The sequence below is a fragment of the Zootoca vivipara genome, chromosome 1 (assembly GCF_965207765.1).
Source record: "Zootoca vivipara chromosome 1, rZooViv2.hap1.1, whole genome shotgun sequence".
Classification (NCBI taxonomy): domain Eukaryota; kingdom Metazoa; phylum Chordata; class Lepidosauria; order Squamata; family Lacertidae; genus Zootoca; species Zootoca vivipara.
In genome coordinates, this window is record NC_142582.1 from 104,882,715 (window position 1) to 104,902,263 (window position 19,549).

The following is a 19,549-nucleotide window of genomic DNA, read 5'->3' on the forward strand; positions in this document are numbered from 1 at the left end:
AATCAATAGATAAAGCCTCTGTGGATTTAAGACTTAGACTTATTCAACAGAAAATAGTATTTAGAGGCTGGACTCCAGCAATATTATATCACAAGAAAATAACAAGTGCAGATAATTGCTGGAGATGTGGGAGTAAAAATGGGAACTTAATACATATGCTGATTAACTGCCCAACGATCAGACCATTCTGGAGCAAGGTGAGGATATTTATAGCAAAAGTAATAAAAAGAAATTGTTAGTTAGGGGAACTGAATTTAATTCTAAATTACATTCCGGAAATGTTTTGATTCCACTGAGCATATGGATTGATAATATAGACAGATTAGCTGCATATGAAATAATTGCTTGTTGACACAAAATAAGAATGGATAAATATCAAGAAATTTGGAACGAATAAGTGACAAGGTGGATAACAGTGAGAAATAGAGGGGGGATAAACAAGGAATAGGCATAGGGATATTACTGTATCTAAATTCGTGTTGTCAATTTGTGTTATTGTTATGGTTTTTTGGTGTACGTGTCTTTTTAGTTTGGTGTTTGTACTGATTGGAATAAGTGAATATAATAATAATAATAATAATAATAATAATAATAATAATAATAATAATAATAATACATAGCAAACTGAGGTTCTCCCACCCCCCAAAAAAAGAGGCCTGCCCCGCACCTAACAAAAATCCTGCCTATGCCCATTCATACAACTAACAACAGGAGCAGTGCTGGAACTGTTGTAAAAGTTAGTTTACTTAGTATGGAAGTAGCAATACATCTGAACATTAATGTAGCCCTTTATTTAAAACATTTTTGCACCACCTTTCATCATATCAGATTTCAGTGGGGTTTACAATACAGCACAAAACAAATGACACAATAACATGAAAAAGGAAGTTAGAGCCACAAAACTTGCTGGATTAGATGGGGGGGCTGCCTCACCGCCCTACCAATTTGTTTTGATTCTGAAGAAAACTGAAACGATGCCACTGTAATATTAAAAAGGAAACTTCTTCTGTTCCACCACAGAGATAAATATTGGTTCCAGTCTTAAGGTCTAGTTACATGTACTGTACACATTGATATTACAAACAACAATAACAAGCAATGCAAATCTGTCTCGGGAAGAGAGAATTTAGAACATAGGTAACTGGTCTTTTATCAGATCTAACAGTAGGTTTGCAGGTACTGTGGCAGAATGTTTTCACAACACCTACCTGATCCTTTAAAAAAACACATATGGAGTGAACCTGGGACTTTCTGCATGCAAAGCATAGGTACTACCACTGACAAATTATCCATCCCCATAGAAAGGATAATGGAGGTATGGTAACCCAACTGCCTTTTCCCTGCCCCAATGCTTCCTCCTTTTGTTGTTGGCATCCAAAGGAATATAAAGGGAATCTTAAAAGGAGGGTTAGGACAGACCCAGAAAAAGTTTAAGTGAGGCCTGAGCAATATTGAATTCAAATCAGATGGCTGTGGATAAAGTTTAGCACACAATGGTTACACAAGGAACCCAGCTGTGTACACATACTTTTAAAGCACATTTTATGCTGCAGAGTGGGAAAAGGAAGCCACATAAGACAGCCTGGTGCCATTGCACAGGTTTCAGAGGCTTCCTACCCAGGGCTGCTGCTATCATTAAGCCAACTATGCCGTTGTCTAGGGTGCAGACTTCAAAGGGACTCAGGACTGACCTTTGAGGAGCACACTTATATACAATTAGTTGTACACTAAAACATTTTCTTTTACATTTGAGAAAGACAATAAAAGATAGTTGTATCACTTACTCTTCCAATTTAAAATAAATTGAGCAGTTTCAGGTTTTGTGTTTTTAATTATTATTATTATTTTGCTTTCTAAAACCGAAGTTAGCAATTTCTATTTCGGGGTGCAAGTAATTAAACTTGTCAAGGGCGCAAAATAGCCTGACACCAGCACTGTTCCCACCGAAGATTCACTCACTCATCCCCCCTCCCCCCAATCCTGCTCTTTCCTCTTAGCACCGCCTACTACACCCTGGCCACCCGCCGCCGCTTGCTTTCCCGAACTTCGAACTCTGGGCAGCAGATGGCGACGAGGAGACACGGAGGGGCGGAGTTTGAGAGCTGTATGCAGATGAAGCGCCACCGCGGAGCATTGTGGGGAGACGCGAACCGGGGCGCGGGGCGGGCATGGAAAGATCGGGGCTCCATCAGACTGGGCCGGTAGATGATGCCCGGCTGCGGGCGAGCATAGGGAGGCGGGGACAGAGCCCTTGGGCGGGCCTTGGTGCGCTCGCTATGCTCTGGAAGAGCGCGGGAGGACGGCGGCCCGGGTCCGGCCTGAGCAGAAAGCATACTTACCTGGCAGGGGAGACACCTTGATCATGAAGGAGGTTTTCCCAGGGTGAGGCTCATCCATTGCACTGCGGGTGTGCTGACCCCTGCGATTTCCCCAAATGCGGGAAACTCGACTGCATAATTTGTGGTAGTGGGGGACTGCGTTCGCGCTTTCCCCTGACAACTCATGTGCAAAAAATAGAATTCATGTATCTAAATCATTACTTCTTATACCGGCCTTAATTTTACGTAGTTTTCAACGTTGAGCTTTGTTGCAGTTCTTATTAAAAGCGAATAGCTCAGAGTACTGGCCGTACTTTGGTCAGTGAAGTTGCGTGCACATGAGTGCTAGTTGCTAGGAAACAAGAGCGCGGGACGTCTGTTTGCGAGCGCTGCACCAAGTACGTATTGGGTCTCACCCGCGTTTTCTTAGGGTCTAACATGAACAGATTGCATTTCCACAAGAAACTATGCGAAGTTGCCCTGGCTTTGTTAGCTTGTCCGGAGACAATGGCTTTGCAGTAGCGCCATCCTACGGCGTTCATGGAAAGCACAAGATTTCAGTGGAAATCCTGTATATTTTGAATATTTTTCAGGTAATAGCTGAAGGGGGTTTCTTTTGCATCTGGCTTTAATTTCCACTCTAGTTGTTCTCATAACGTTCTCACTGCCCACCGCACCCCAGGTTTCTTTTTAATGCCAAGCGAGGGCCCAAGGCATTCGGTCAGGTTCGTGAGGATCGTTTTCGCGGCAACTCTTCTGCCTCCGTTTTGCTCAGTAGCTTTTCATTGGGAAAGTGGCTCCGATCGCCTTCCCTGTGGTATTTTTGCTAAGTACTGTACAAGTTAGGTTAACAAAGTTTGTCCCGAACTGGATTCAGTAGCTGAAGGGTGGGGAATGAGAGGAGCACAGCAATAGAGGCGGACCAATTGGGCGGACAAATGTGAGTAATAACGCCTTAGGAATCACTGAAATCTATTTCTTCAACCTGGGGGGGGGGGGGAGTGGATAACCAGCCCCGGCCTGTCTCTTGGGCTGTGTGTGCAGCCAAAGCGTGCCTGGTCCTTGCCCTTATAATGGCAGGCAAGGCGCCAAGGGCTCAACAGTACAAGGACTACTGTACAACCGAGGCGGCCGCTGGAAAGAGGCCGTTGGCCAGAGCAAGGCTTGGCAAGGAAGAGCGCGAGGAGGCGGAGGCGGAGCCACTCCTGCATGCAGATGAGACGACGACGCGGAGCATTATGGGGGAGCACGAAACGGGCTTCGCGGGGCTTCGAAGAGGTCAGGATTCCGTCAGACTGGGCCGGTGGATGATTGGCCGGGTGCGGGCGAGTGAAGGGAAGCAGGAATGGGGCCCTCGGGCGGGGCTTGGTCTGCTCGCTGTGCATTGAAGTGGTGCGGGAGGACGGCGGCCCGGGTCCGGCCTGAGCAGAAAGCATACTTACCTGGCAGGGGAGACACCTTGATCATGAAGGAGGTTTTCCCAGGGTGAGGCTCATCCATTGCACTGCGGGTGTGCTGACCCCTGCGATTTCCCCAAATGCGGGAAACTCGACTGCATGATTTGTGGTAGTGGGGGACTGCGTTCGCGCTTTCCCCTGATGACTCATGTACAAAAAACAGAATTAGTATGTCTTGCTTAATGCACACGAAAGCTCATACCAAAATAAAAACTTAGTTGGTCTTTAAGGTGCTACTGAAGGATTTTTTTTATTTAATTAAAATACTTATGCTCATTAAGATTCCGGCTTGTGTTTTGTTTAACATTTTAAGTTGTGTTTTGTCGTAGTTTGTGTGGAGAGAGTTCAGAACACCGGCGTTTAGTCAGCAGGAAAAACTTGTGTAATGAATGCCAGCTGCTAAAACAAAATAAAAAAAATTCCTTCCAGTAGCACCTTAGAGACCAACTAAGTTTGTCATAGGTATGAGCTTTCGTGTGCATGCACACTTCTTAAGATACACTGAAACAGAAGGAATCACGCCTTGCTCGTGGGCTATCCACGAAGTGGTTGGCTGTCGTGAGAAGAACGTTGCCCCTAGTGGACCTTGGGTGTCATCCCGAAGGGCTTTTTATCTAACGTTCTAATATTAACATGCGTGTTTTTCACAGGTCTCCGTACGAAGTTGTCCGGTCTTCATATGTGCTTCTCCAGAGACAACAGCTTTCCAGCAGCGCCATCCTATGGCGTTCATGGAACGAGCAAGAGCGCAGAGGAACTACTGTAGAAGACATTCAGTATTCAGCTAATAGAGGTTTCTTTTCCATGTAGCTGTCACTTTCTGATTATTTATTCTTAATGGATTTTCACCGTTTCCCCACGACCCGGTGGTTTATTTTTTAATCCTGAGGCTACCGGTCATGTTCGTGTGGATTGTCTTTTCTGTCACTCTTCTGCCTCTGCTTTGTCTAGAAGCTTCTCCTCGTGAGAGTGGCTCTAATTGCTTTCTCTGTGGTATTGTGTTAACTATAATAACTTTTAGGTTTTTAAAGTTTGTCCTGAGCAAAACTCTAGCATGGTAGGAGCAGAGCAAAAGAGGCCGGAAAAATGGTCTGGGAATGTGAGCGAATAATGAAATCAGTCCCGCCCTGTCTCCTGGGCTGTGTAGCCAAAGCGTGCCTGGTCATCGCACTTGCAAGCCGGGTGCTCGGCAGCGCGAGGACAAGGCAAACTAACAAACGCCGCTTAAACCAGCTTTTCTTCCTCCGGCGGCGCCCTAAACCTAGGCGGCCGCTGGAAATAAGTCAGCAGCTCCGCCCCCTCTTTGGCCGGAACGCGGCTTTGGAAGGGAAGAGCGCAAGAAGGCGGAGGCGGAGCGACTCCCGCATGCAGATGAAGCGCTGCCGCGGAGCATTGTGGGAAGACGCGAACCGGGGAGGGAGGCGGGCTTGGAGAGGTCCCGGCTCCGTCAGGCTGGGCCGGTAAATGATGCACACGGCTGCGGACGAGCGAAGGGAAGCTACGACAGAACCCTTGAGCGACTTTTGGTGTGCTCGCTATGCTCTGGAAGAGCGCGGGAGGACGGCGGCCCGGGTCCGGCCTGAGCAGAAAGCATACTTACCTGGCAGGGGAGACACCTTGATCATGAAGGAGGTTTTCCCAGGGTGAGGCTCATCCATTGCACTGCGGGTGTGCTGACCCCTGCGATTTCCCCAAATGCGGGAAACTCGACTGCATAATTTGTGGTAGTGGGGGACTGCGTTCGCGCTTTCCCCTGATAACTCATGTGCAAAAAACAGAAAAAGAGCATACTGATACGTTTATTGTAGTAGATTATGCTTTTAATACAGTTTAGTGTAAGGGGCATAATGGTGTTTGAAAAGCTATTGTTATATTAGGGCACCACTGCAACGAACAGGTGCAAGCATGGCCTCTTTTGACTTGTCGCTTAGGTTGATGCGGAGCAGTTAATGAGCACTCTTTGGGTTTTGGTCAATCAGCTACAACACCATCTAACAGTTACCTCATCCAGTCCACATTTTACTAGTTTCTCCACAACAATATCACAGGGGATTTTGTCAAAAGCGTTAAAGCAGTGTTCCCAATTGCTAATTACTGAGGACTCCCTATTTTTCAAAAGCCAAGCCACGGACTCACTACTTTTGAAAGTTTTGATAACTCTATGGCAGTTACCTCTGCAAAGAATTTTTTTTAACACAATGTGGGTTAAAGTAAAGGTAAAGGGACCCCTGACCATTAAGTTCAGCTGTGCCTAAGAAACAAAGGATTTTAGATTTACTAAAAAACAGACTGGGGCTGGGCGATACCTGGTTTTCAATGTCGTGATATAACAATTAAACATTGTGCTATTCCAATATATCATGATGTCTGAAATTTGGGGTTAGGCGTGAGGATGTGGGAAGGAGCAGCCGCAGAGATGGGGTGGGTGGGCGAGGAGAGGAAGCGGAGCCACCTCCACCGCATAGTTTGAGTGGGAGGGGATGGTGATGATGGGGGTTGCATCAAGCCACCATCAGTGGGGTAGCCAGCAAAGATGCATATCCACTGTGGCCGCTGCTGGTTTCCTGCTGAGAAAAGCTGCTCAGCCTCAGTGCCTTGAAGTGGCTGCCTTGCTCTCTCCCATATGAGGAGCGATAGAATGCTGTGTATTGCAAGGCCACTATATTGAATATATATCGATTTTGGCCAACATATTGAAAAAAAATATTGAAAAATCGCACAACGCTAAAACAGACTAATAAAAATTACCATGCAAAAGGAACAAAATAACTAGAACAAATTAAGACGGGGAAAGCACTTGGAGTCGGTCCGAAGCTAACGAGAAACACACACAGTTAGAAGTTCTAAAGTGTCCCCAGCTTCAGCCTATAAGCATGCTCTTTTTCTCTGTTTTTTGCACATGAGTTATCAGGGGAAAGCGCGAACGCAGTCCCCCACTACCACAAATTATGCAGTCGAGTTTCCCGCATTTGGGGAAATCGCAGGGGTCAGCACACCCGCAGTGCAATGGATGAGCCTCACCCTGGGAAAACCTCCTTCATGATCAAGGTGTCTCCCCTGCCAGGTAAGTATGCTTTCTGCTCAGGCCGGACCCGGGCCGCCGTCCTCCCGCGCTCTTCCAGAGCATAGCGAGCACACCAAAAGTCGCTCAAGGGTTCTGTCGTAGCTTCCCTTCGCTCGCCCGCAGCCGGGCATCATCTACCAGCCCAGCCTGACGGAGCCCCAACCTCTCCATATCCGCCTTGCGCCCCGGTTCGCGCCTCCCCACAATGCTCCGCGGCGACTATTTATCTGCATACAACTCGCAAACTCCGCCCCTCCGCCTGCTGCCTGGAGTTCGAGGTGGGCTCCGCAGCGCCTCACTCGCCGCTCATCTACGAAGGAAAGTTCGAGGAAAACTAAAAGTGGAAAGTGGCATGTTGCGCTGTTTCCCTATACCTGTGATTATGTTGTGTATTTGTAAATAAACTCAAATATTAACAAAATGCCCTAAGCCTCCAGTGGTCTCTCCTTCCAAAGGAAACCAATCTTGGGGTTATGTGCTGTCCCTCTCAATCGCCTTCTACACAGAGAAGTGGGAAGGAAGTAACAATATGCAGAGGGAGTAGCCATTTTTGCCTTACTGTAATATTCCCCTCAAAAAGTAGCAGAAAACTTCCCTTTTTACTTTACACGTCTGTAAATTCTTTCAGACATAGCTAACCAACTGGAGGAAACAGTGAATACAGCCTCATTGAGCACATCTCAGTCTGTTTCCACTTGACCAGGTTATCCATATAACTGGGGATTAAGGGAAACAAATTACTATAAGTGTCTATATTAATAATTTTATTATTTATATGTGACCCATTTTACTGGATTGCCTCAGTCTCTCTGGACGGAAACCAGAAGAATATATAAACACATGTCTGGCTAGAACATGGGAGAAAGAACTCCAGTGGACCATAATGTATTGGCTAAACTTTGCCAACTTTTTTAATGATAGAAGGACCTATCGCTGGAATTTGGAATGCTTAAGCATAAGATTTACTGTAATAACTGAGTGCAAGGTTAGTGCATTTTTTGCATTTTTTTTGTATTCCTTTTTATTTGTCCCTAATTTCACAACATCTCAGACAACCTCTTGCTTCTTCATAATAACATCCTGCTCATCCTGTTTATTTTATAATAAACTGGGCACCAAATCTATACAATGTAGGAATGCTAAACTGAAAACTATATAATGTCAGCAAAACCTAAGGCATAGAACTGGATACTTCAAATGGGCTTAAAGTATGCTTACTGCAACTTCCAGAGAAACTGAGGAAGAGTGCTCAAAATTATTCCATCTGACAACACCAAGGGGCACATTAGAAATACACAGAAGAGAAAAAATAACAAGCTGCATTTGAATATAAGAAAAGCAGTGCCAAGTTACTTAAGGGTTGCAGTCCTATCTATACAGTACTTAATCATAGCAAAGCTCCATTGAATACAATGGAACTTACCGGTACCTCTGAGTAAACATGCATAACGCTGTGGGCTGCTCACAGGCAAAACTGAAGTTCTTGTGAAGGTTTACAGAAGCTTTTACGATAGTTTATTTACAGGCACACAGTTTTGGGTTTGGAGCTTTAGCAAAATGGGGGGTTGAGACTACAGTAGTCAAATAACAAACATAAGAGGATACAGTTGGGCTTGTGGAAAGCTTGGCTTTTCGTGTAGGGGGCTTGGCAAGGTTTACATCAAGGGGAACTAACCTGTGACATCCAGACATTGCTTGGCTACAGCTCCCAGCATCCCTTCTTACTGACCATGCTGGCTGGAGCCAGCGGACGTTGGGTCCCTTGGCAGAACAGTTGTGTATAAATATGATAAATAAAAACCTAGAGGTCTCCAGGTTTAGCGAACCCTGGATTAAATTCATCAGCCTAGTGTGGTCCAGAATGATGTTTTGGACTACAGCTTCCCTCAGCCCCAGCGAACACTGACATAATGAGAGTAACACAGTATGTAGAACTGACAATGGACATAGTAGCCATTTAGGAATACAGTACTGTACCAGCAGATGGAAAGGAGGAGGTTCCCCACCACAGAATAGTGCCTTTCATATACTTTACTCCACAAAGGAATCAGCCTATTGATGGTACTATACGCTCTTTACGAAGTCCAATCTCGCTGACATTGGCCAGCCTCTTCTTCAAGGGGTAGTTTTGTTTTATAGTCGCATGTACCAGTTGGCATGATAACTGCACATTAACCTTGGTTAAGCTCTTTGGGGCAAGTGGAGGATTTAAATGCATCTGGTATTTCACTATCTAGTTTGGAAATTATTTTGTAAATCGGCTTTTTCCAGGACGGCTCCAAATCCTTCCCTGCCCTGACAGCACTAAAGAACTCCTGAAGGGTCAGACTAGCAACATCCAGGAAGCCATCAGGAACCTACAGACAGAGAAGAAAGTAAGTTAGGACTATGTAGCAGCCACTGGTCAATTTGACATCTGCATAGGGTGGACTGATCTTCATCAAAGTGGATGTCTCGAATATCCTAAGTTTGTTTAATTATATTAAAACACTAATTGAGGAGAGGGGAATAAAGAACATTGTTGTGCACTAGCTTGAAAAAAAAGTTGATCTGTGTGTACAGACAGATGCACACACTGCCACATTAGATGACACAATTGTACGAAGGCATATAAAATTGCCACCTGCAATGTACAAAAGCATATTTGGGGGGGGGACCCAGTTTGCTTCGAAGACAACATTTCTACACAGCCTAAAGTGTTCTGTTTCACTGTTTATGCCCTTATGTTGCAGGGAGTTATCTTGTTCTGGTAAAAAGGGCATTTTCTCAGAAAAAATGCCACAACAGGCAAAATAAAACCATGTGGCAAGTGTAACCTCACCTCAAAATCATTCCCTTTGTTGTAGTGCACATTGAGGATCCGGAAGAGCTCCGAGTCCCTGGTAACAATGAGGTCGCTGGGATCTGTGACGTCCTCCAAGATGGCTTGCCTGGCAAACTTTTCCATCTGGATGTAATAAAATTCACGGAAGTTGCTAAACCACTTGATGAGCTGGGAGGTGATGCAGCGGGTGAACTATGGAAAGAGCATGTAACATGGTATTCTTGGATACAGTATATACATCCTAACAAGCACCTTCCACCTGTGTGGATGGGAAATATTGAGACAGATTTTGGAAGGCAAAACATTGAAAACACCCATGGGTGAAGGAGCATGAACACAGGAGCAGAAACAATGAGTCATGGGCATATGACTCCCCTAATGCAGACCACTTGTCTTCTTAATTAGCAGGTTCCACCTTGTCCCTTCCTTTTGGAGCAGAAGTCACTTTAAAATAAAGGGACATGGGGAAGAAGCTCCCAGATAGATTGTGTGGCTGATGTGATCCTCTAGATTTTTCTACGCTATATCTGTCTCCCATCATCCCTGATATGCTGGCTGAGGTTGGAGTTCAACAAAACCTGGAGAGGCCTATGTTAGCAACCCTTGAACTAAAAGAATAATTCAGAGAGAAACATGTCCTTTGCTAATCAAGACGCACTTTCAAGCAACCATATTAGTAGGTCTTGCCCACAAAGATAAGCTCTGCCAGATTTTTACTGGGAATATATGCATTATGAAGGGACCCAGGTGGCGCTGTGGGTTAAACCACTGAGCCTAGGGCTTGCTGATCAGAAGGTCAGCGGTTTGAATCCCTGTGACGGGGTGAGCTCCTGTTGCTTGGTCCCAGCTCCTGCCAACCTAGCAGTTCGAAAGCACATAAAAATGCAAGTAGATAAATAGGAACCGCTACAGCAGGAAGGTAAACGTTTCCATGTGCTGCTCTGGTTTGCCAGAAGCAGCTTAGTCATGCTGGCCACATGACCTGGAAGCTGTACGCCGGCTCCCTCAGCCAATAATGCAAGATGAGCGCGCAACCCCAGAGTCGGTCACGACTGGACCTAATGGTCAGGGGTCCCTTTACCTTTTTATATGCATTATATCAAACACCAGGTCAAACCTCTGTTTTAATTCCTCCTTCAACTTATTGTGGAAAGCAATGCCTCTATAAGTCTATAGCACCAATGGGCCATCCATCCCACCCACCCACCCCGGCCATCCATTGTGAATAAGCATAATAATGTTGCTACTCTGTAAACTGTCACTAGGGACCACCAAAGCTCCACCACTCATCTCTGAAGAAGCCTTGCACTTCATTCATGAGAAAAGTCAGGGAAATTCTGAACTGTTTTGTGGTATGCTCTGATTCCAGCCTGACAGCCACAACCATACAGAGGATGTACTGATCCAATCCAATGTATTATTTTAATCATTTACATTCCTCCTTTCTCCGTCAAAGTTGAACCTAATATAGCTCACCAATAAAAAAAACCAACCCCAGAATGAAACATTTTATCCAAATGAGAGGCTGGGGACTAGGCAGACAGGCAGAAGTGGTACAGTCTAAAATTATTATTCATTTTGTAATTATTAAATTTGTATACAGCCCTTCATCCATACAGCCTTCATCCCAGGCTCCTTCACAACATAAAAATAAAATATAAAAACACAAATACATAATAAAAACAACAAACAAACAAACAACCCCTCACCCACCCCTCAATTACAATTTTTTTGTACACACTGGTATGCACATTTGCTAGCTGGTACTTCTTTCTTGCAATACCTTTCTCCCTCTTTCAGTTTCTTGGAACAATGCATAACCTGATATGTAATAAATTAACACCTGCACATATTTTTACATTTCTTTGGAATACAAGAAGCCAAATACTTTTACCTGGACATCTAGGAAGTAGGTTTTCAGCAGAGAAGATGTGGGATAGCGAGAGAAAAAGAACATCAGCTTAGCCTTTTTCAGATGGCCAGGGGTCAAAGCTTCCTGGATGTAATTCGGAGTCAAGGAAAAAGTTGCTTGCTGTTCCCAGTCCCCCTAGCTAACATTAGTTGGGGCTGTGTAACACTCTACTGAACAATTGCTGAACAATGTTTAAGGGCTGCCAACTCCTGATGCAGAGTTAGGGCTGGCAAATGCTGTTTCTCGTCATTATACAGTATAGCAGCGGTTCCATGTCTATTAATTGCAGGAATCAACTTGTCACAGCAAGAGGAAGGGGAGGAAGCTGAGCAGTCAAGTTATTGAGTGCAGTTTCTATCGTCCCTGTTAGTTTTCTCCATGATAAAAGCTATTACAATGCAGGATCTCACACTAGGTCAGGAGTTGTTCTTCAGGAGTGGTATCTGACCTAGTGTGAGATCCTGCATTGTACCAGTCACTTGTTCAACTTGGCATTTATTTTTCTGGAAATCTCTCTTGTTCTATAGGCACATGTAGTGCAGTTAAGCTTCCCAGATCCAGATCCTAAAAGAACCAATCCTAAAAGGAAGGCAGAATTTGTTTAGGTGTGTCTTTACTACTTGCAATGGTGAGGGAAGCTTCACCTACGGTAAGATAATTTTTCCTTCTGCACAGCTCTTAAAGGTGTGATAGCTCTCAAATGTTTGGGCATGATGCGAGCCCTTAACACAATGTTGAATCTTGAACAGTTCAGATGCTGAGGTCCGGCTTTATGGGCCGCTAATCTGACAGAGAATGTTTAAGAGAGACAGTGCCTTAACAGTGGTACCTCGGTTTACAAACACAATTGGTCCCGGAAGTCTGTACTTAACCTGAAGTGAACTTTCCCATTGAAAGTAATGGAAAGTGGATTAATCCGTTCCAGACGGTCCGTGGAGTACTTAAACTGAAGCATACTTAACCTGAAGCGAACTTTCCCATTGGAAGTAATGGAAAGTGGATTAATCTGTTCCAGACAGGTCCGCAGAGTACTTAAACTGAAAATACTCAAACCGGGGCGTACTTAAACCGAGGTATGACTGTACTAAGGAGGACTAGGTAGAGACAGATGAGCTGCAAAGCCCATTTTTTAGCCTAGCCTATTGTTACATTGCTGTTGCTAAGAGATTAAAAAACCAAGTTGAAATATATGGTACTTACATATAAACTAAGGACATTAACAAACCAAGATACAATTAAATTAACAAAATCTCTTCATGAGTCTTTGCAGCAGAAAAGAGAAATCTAGCAACTATTTTTGCTATTATTTTGTTCACGTCAGCCAATAAATAGGTCCTTCCTGGGTATTTTAGCAGGGTGGGAGTAAATAATCTATTTTGGTCATCTCTATAAAAGTTACGTGCAAAACCCCTCCTGTGTTAATGTTTCTATTGCTCCATTCCTACAAGGGCAGAGCCATTTGATGAATGAGACAAACTTTTACTTACTTCTGATTAAGTTCTATAAATTTATCCAGAACATAAAGTAGCGGAGTTGTCCCGCTTCTTCATGTAATGAGGGAAACCTGTAAGATTCTGGTTACAGAATGTCAAAATACGTTATTTGCTGTTCAAATATCCTAGCTCAATGCAATGTGAAATGCTACAGTCAAGTGTATGTAAAACAAAAATCCCATTGGGGTCACTTGGTTAGAAACTGCTTTTGGAGGATGTATTTTGAAGTGGGGTGATGAATGCATAACCTGTTTTCCCCTGCTGCAATACCCCTGATGCTGCTTTCTCTCCTGAAATAAAATACTTTTAACTGGATGTCTGAATCTCAGTAAGGATGGTGCCAGTATTAGTGTGTGTGGGGGGGGAACATATAATAGTTAGAAGTAATATGCACTGGAAGGTTGGTGAATTTTCCTGAGGATTAAAAAAAAACACAACCCAATGGAAACGGTGAAAAAATAGTTAGAAACTGAGAGAAGCTGCAATGAACAGATTTGCCTACCACTAACAGCCACTCACAGCTGACACAAGATGCTGGTGATATAGGAAGGATATATGTGTTGAAGGGAAATACATTCCGTCCATCATAGCTTGCATTTCAGCCAACTCTGCATTTGAAGCTGGAAGAGAGGCCAAACTTTCAGCAGATTTACATGGTGTTGGACATGGTTGGTGTCTCATGACAGATGACTTCAGTTTGATTGGTCGCCATGGCCCATCTAAGCAATCTGGAGAAGGGACCATTTTTGGAGAGGGGCTGCCCCAATGGCTATTCTGACCACATAGTAGCATTTGGCGAAAAATACCATTTCCTTGAACTTCAGAGGTCATGACCAAGGGATAATTCACGGGTGGTACTTGGCCGGGTTTTCTCTCCATTTTTGAGCAGATGGGATAAGAAGAAGGGAAAGCTGGAGGTTTTTCTGTGGCTACTGACATGGTGCCTTTATGGGAAGAAATCTTAGGAAGCCATTTTCTGGGTGCACTTGCTGCAGCACCTGTAAATTCTCTCCCAGTAGAGGACACTGTTACTGTGGGACTACTTGGCAGATGGGGCTGAGGGTCTGGTGATTCAGGCAATACTTGCTTCAAAACAGAGTCCACAGCCTGTGTCACCACCTGTATTAACTCATGTTTCAATATCTCTGAAAGAGCTCTGTCTTCTGAAGCCAGACTATGCGAATCTGCTGTTCTAGTTCCTTTCTCTGAGCATTCAGATCCTCTCGTCTTGGGGATGCTTCCACAAAAACGATCTCTGCAATGGCCACTTGAAACACCTTGACTATGCAAGCTTTGTCCGAACTTGTCCTTCAGCAAATCCAAAGTCTTCTCCATTCTTCCTTGGCTTGGACTGGAACCATTCAGCTCATAAGGCAGAGCAAACCACTCTTGTAGTTGTTTCAGCTGCTGCTGCAAAACGTGGAGTTGCTTTTTCACCTGGAGGCATTCTTCCACCTGGATACCATTTTGGCCAGCTCTTGCCAGAGAAATCTTGTGCAGACTTTGCTGCTGCTGAGGAACTCTCTGCTTTCTCTTGTTCTCTCTATAGCTCCCCTTTACTTTCTCTAAATGGTGTTGCTCTCTTTCCACTTGGATACCAGGCACTGTAGGGTTTGGTGTCAGGCTCATTCCCCGGATAATATGTTCCACCCTGGCCCTCTTAGCTTGCAGGTGTTCATTATGGAACTGACTAGAGTTAATCAAGCCACAGTCAGGACTCGGGGAGGAGATGTCCCTTGAAGATGTGCCATTCCCAGCACTTTGGAACAGCAGTTCAGTTTTCTGTGAGGGAGGGAGAAGAAAGCTAGGATCCAGCTCACAGTTAGGTTCTGGCTGGCTGAGGAGATGTGATATTATGGATGCATAGTAAGAAGCAGGAGAAAAGAAACAGTCTCTTTCAACACAAGTGTCTCCCTTCTGTCCACCAGCATGTCCAGAAGTAGGTCTGTAATCATAATGATCAGCAATAGGATTCCCATTCATATCTTTCTCCTTTGACATGCAGGGTTAGTATCCAACAAAACAGTAGGAATTATTTAGGTGAGGAGATTGTAATGCAGGCACAACTTATGAATGCGACACAATAGGTGATGACTTTTCTTTTTTTAAAAAAATTGGACAGCCAGAAATCTGGAGGAGCAAAAGAAAGGAAGGAAGATAATATATACTATCTAGTATTTTATAAAAATCACAAGCCTTCCATATGTACGGAAATGATTCTTTCCTTTATTCATCTTGTATCTCTGTTCAAATACTACAGTCTGTCTAGGAAAAACAAAAAATAGAGCTGGAAGAGTTGGAAAATTTTACACCCAGCCCCAAAGTAGTATATCATATATTCTAAGAAGCATCCCCCCAGAGATTCTACAACATTCCCATTAGCCTATGGCACTGCTAAACTGTTCTTATAATGAGTAAGAATTTCTGAACATTTAACTGAAATCCACCCTCCTATCTAATCTCAGCATTCTTTCTGGCATTCTTTTGCACCTTATATGCCTATTTTGGCTACAGTGAATATGCCAATGTTGACTGAATTACAGGAGTCAGATGTACATCAGGGTAGGTCATTTATGGATTGAACATTTGTGCCAATGCAAGCATGCTCACCAGTTGTGATCATGTTATATCTAAAGTTACTATCTGCATCCTTATAATCTGTTCCATAAATCTCTAAAGAAATAATGTAAAAACACAGCTACAGTACAGTGAGAAATTATTTCCATCAGCTGCCACAGGTACTTAACCAAACAGCCAAACCTCTCACTCCACACTGAAGACATTGAACAGTCTTGAGAACAATATCTCAAGATATTGAAAGAATCTGATGCCCTTTCCAAAACAACCTTTCTCAAAAGGTTTTCTTAAGAGGAATCCTGACAAATTCATCATGACTCAGTCCTGAATTCGCACCCAAATTTCTCTGAGACACGCACCAAATGTCTGGGTACTTCATCAAACTTTCTTAAGATCTCTGCAAATAGTATTGACACTTCTTAAATCCTTCTCAGCAATCAGACGCTACCCAAATAATCAAAGTTGCTTTTTCATACCCTCAAACTGCAATTGGAAAGATTTTTAAAGGAGATACTAAAAGAAAAAGCATAATAAAAATGTATTGTTAGAGATATTTTAAAAACAAGTTGCTTTTACAGTCTTTCTAACTAAAATCTGCAAAGTTAAACCTTATTGGGGGGAGAACCCCACAAAATCTCTCCACACAGAGATTGTGTAGCATTGACCACTTACCTTGGCTGGCAAAGGTATATGGAATGCTACTCTGTACTTTTACAGCATCTGCAGACCCGTTTGCTGAGAAAGTGGGCACTGAATCACTGGTGCTGTCATTAAAGATCCCTCTTAACTGCAGCACCAGTCACAGGGGTGTGAGGAAGGCCAACAGCAGCCAACCAGCTTGAGGAAGCCTATGAATATGTAAAACAGAAATGCAACCATCAGGTGCAGTTCACATGTGGGATTTAACATTTACACTATGGTTGGTCCCAGACAACCTGTTTATTCAGTATTCATTTTGATTTGTTTGCAGGGAGATTAGATGGCAGCTATTTATTGAGCATTCTTTCTTATTTGTTTGTGTGGAGGTTAGTTCAAGCAAGAGTTAGCCTACACCTACACCATTGCAAAAAGCCAAATTTAGGGGACATGGGTTTGTTGCGGAAGAGCTCCAATAGCACAACCTACATTTGATGGTATGTGAATGAATCCCACCTCAAAGAGTCATTTGAACAATAATTGCTCTTTCAAACAAAAAATGGAAGTTACTCTCAAGTACTGTCAGCCAAATGAGGACTTGGCTGACCAATTGATCAGTGCTGATTCTCAATAATTTCTGAAACCACCTTCTTAGCTTTAAATAAAATTAAAAGATACAAAAAAGGATCAAAAAATAAATAAATCCTTAATTCACAGTAAGATGGCAGGTGAGGCAGAGCCTCAAACAGCTTTGCTGCCCTCTACCAATGGAGTTCCCCTCTCTGCCCACCAAATGTGTGGGTGGGTGTGGAAAATCCCGAAAGGTTTTTGTTTGCCCCCCACTTTCTGCCTTAGGTGGCGTGAGTAAGCGATGGGACTGAGGATACAGCGGTGCCTACACTGCTCTTCTTCAAACCTCACCACTTCCCAACAGGGGTTTGTATTGCTCTACCTTGCAGGGGGGCCCATAAACTTTGCCACTTTGGCTAGGTGAGTTGCACTGCTGGCCTGCCACTAGGCAGAGGTGGGGCATTCACTTCAGGTGGCAAGTGTGGGGCGGCAGCACCCGGCCATTCCTCCTGAGCTTCTCTCTGCTGGACAGGGGCGTAGCCAGGATCAAAACTAGGGGGGGGGGCAAGCCATGGTCGTTCAGGGGCGGGGCCAAGGCACGGGAGGGGAGGGGCCACAAAGTGGGAATGTGGGCGGGGCTACAGGGCCAGTAGGCCCACTGATATTGTGGCGGCGGCGGCAGCGGCCACCTTGTGCTTCTGGGGCTGGCAGCGTTGGCAGCTACCCTGCTTGGCTGGAGAGGATGGGAGGGTCGGGCAGGCGAGAGGGGGTGGCAGCGCGGGCGAGGGCGAGGCAAGGCACGGCCGCAGCCACGACGGCTCCAAGGCGTTGCTGCATATCAGCATAATATTTCAACCATGTCATGGGTTCAAGCCCCACCTTAGGAAAAAATTCCTGCATTGCAGGGGGTTGGACTAGATGACCCTTGTGGTCCCTTCCGACTACAATTCTATGATTCTATTGATATATTACCATAGCATATGCATCATTCTGCTTTCTTGAATTGTCCTACTCCTAGGCATAGCAGCCAACTCCTAGAGGCCTAGGTGCCTCCCCCCCAATTACTGGTAAATACCATATTTGAAAGAGTCACCCCCCATGTTGATGGGCTTTCTATGTGGGGCTTATCTGCCCCCCCCCAGTATTTTATTAAGGATGGAAGAGGGAGGGAAGGAAGGAAGAAATAGAGAAAGGGATAACTCATATTTACGGGTGTCTCTGGGTGACGCTGTGATGCTGGAACTCTGCAGCAAGAGGACAGGAGGGTCGGGCAGGCGAGAGAGGGTGGCAGGGCGGGCGAGGGCGAGGCAAGGCATGGCCGCAGTCACGACAGCTCCAAGGCATTGCTGCATATCAGCATAATATTTCAACCATATCTTGGGTTCAAGCCCCACCTTAGGAAAAAATTCCTGAATTGCAGGGGGTTGGACTAGATGACCCTTGTGATCCCTTCCGACTACAATTCTATGATTCTATTGATATATTACCATAGCATATGCATCATTCTGCTTTCTTGAATTGTCCTACTCCTAGGCATAGCAGCCAACTCTCCCCTCTCCCCCCCCAATTACTGGTAAATACCGTATTTGAAAGAGTCATCCCCCCATGTTGATGGGCTTTCTATGTGGGGCTTATCTGTCCCCCCCCCCCAGTATTTTATTAAGGATGGAAGAGGGAGGGAAGGAAGGAAGAAATAGAGAGAGGGATAACTCATATTTTTGGGTGCCTCTGGGTGACGCTGTGATGCTGGAACTCTGCAGCAAGAGGAGTCTTGTAAGCAGCTTTCTCTCTGCTTGATTTACAGCAGGCACGTCCAACAGGTAGATTGTGATCTACCAGTAGATCACTGGATGTCTGTGGTAGATCACTGGTAGGTCACTGGCACCCCTAAAACAAGCTCACCCAAAATTTTCCTCCTCCCTAAAAAAAGTTGAACTATGACCTGAAGCCCTAAACAAAAATGGGCCTCCCTCCCTCCTAAAAGAAGCTCAACAAGTTTGACCTAAACCCCAAAAAACAGGGCTTCCCTTCCTAGAATCATAGAATCATAGAGTTGGAAGAGACCACAAGGGCCATCCAGTCCAACCCTCTGCCAAGCAGGAAACACCATCAAAGCATTCCTGACAGATGGCTGTCAAGCCTCTGCTTAAAGACCTCCAAAGAAGGAGACTCCACCACACTCCTTGGCAGCAAATTCCACTGCCGAACAGCTCTTACTGTCAGGAAGTTCTTCCTAATGTTTAGGTGGAATTTTCTTTCTTGTAGTTTGAATCCGTTGCTCCGTGTCCGCTTCTCTGGAGCAGCAGAAAACAACCTTTCTCCCTCCTCTATATGACATCCTTTTATATATTTGAACATGGCTATCATATCACCCCTTAACCTTCTCTTCTCCAGGCTAAACATACCCAGCTCCCTAAGCCGTTCCTCATAAGGCATCATTTCCAGGCCTTTGACCATTTTCGTTGCCCTCTTCTGGACACGTTCCAGCTTGTCAGTATCCTTCTTGAACTGTGGTGCCCAGAACTGGACACAATACTCCAGGTGAGGTCTGACCAGAGCAGAATACAGTGGTACTATTACTTCCCTTGATCTAGATGCTATACTCCTATTGATGCAGCCCAGAATTGCATTGGCTTTTTTAGCTGCTGCATCACACTGCTGACTCATGTCAAGTTTGTGGTCAACCAAAACTCCTAGA

General features: G+C 44.7%; 1 protein-coding gene and 4 non-coding genes across 5 annotated transcripts; 3 read left to right on the forward strand and 2 right to left on the reverse strand.

The window, feature by feature from the left end:
- Positions 1-2,331: 2,331 nt before the first annotated feature.
- Positions 2,332-2,495, forward strand: LOC118075555 (U1 spliceosomal RNA). Its single transcript, XR_004691403.1, has one exon. It is a non-coding gene; the product is annotated as a U1 spliceosomal RNA (small nuclear RNA).
- Positions 2,496-3,752: 1,257 nt separating this feature from the next.
- Positions 3,753-3,916, forward strand: LOC118075567 (U1 spliceosomal RNA). The gene has a single exon (XR_004691407.1). It is a non-coding gene; the product is annotated as a U1 spliceosomal RNA (small nuclear RNA).
- A 1,451-nt stretch (positions 3,917-5,367) lies between these two features.
- On the forward strand, positions 5,368-5,531 carry LOC118075553 (U1 spliceosomal RNA). Its single transcript, XR_004691402.1, has one exon. It is a non-coding gene; the product is annotated as a U1 spliceosomal RNA (small nuclear RNA).
- Positions 5,532-6,683: 1,152 nt separating this feature from the next.
- Positions 6,684-6,847, reverse strand: LOC118075551 (U1 spliceosomal RNA). Its single transcript, XR_004691401.1, has one exon. It is a non-coding gene; the product is annotated as a U1 spliceosomal RNA (small nuclear RNA).
- A 1,019-nt stretch (positions 6,848-7,866) lies between these two features.
- Positions 7,867-15,059, reverse strand: PROX2 (prospero homeobox 2). Its single transcript, XM_088660470.1, has 4 exons — positions 13,588-15,059; positions 11,558-11,710; positions 9,661-9,855; positions 7,867-9,196 (listed from the first exon to the last, which is right to left on the reverse strand). Exons 1-4 carry the CDS (start codon positions 15,049-15,051, stop codon positions 9,011-9,013), a joined length of 1,998 nt encoding a protein of 665 aa, XP_088516596.1. The 5' UTR covers positions 15,052-15,059; the 3' UTR covers positions 7,867-9,010.
- Between the last annotated feature and the right edge of the window lie 4,490 nt (positions 15,060-19,549).

Bases quoted from the DNA above. Each gene is read 5' to 3' on its own strand.
- PROX2 (XM_088660470.1), bottom strand. From the start codon at position 15,051: ATGAATGGGAATCCTATTGCTGATCATTATGATTACAGACCTACTTCT. The intron at 11,711-13,587 runs GTGAGTGGCTGT...AATGTTAGCTAG, and splicing joins ACCAGCATCTTGTGTCAGCT to GGGGACTGGGAACAGCAAGC. The intron at 9,856-11,557 runs GTAAAAGTATTT...CTCTTTCCATAG, and splicing joins CCTACTTCCTAGATGTCCAG to TTCACCCGCTGCATCACCTC.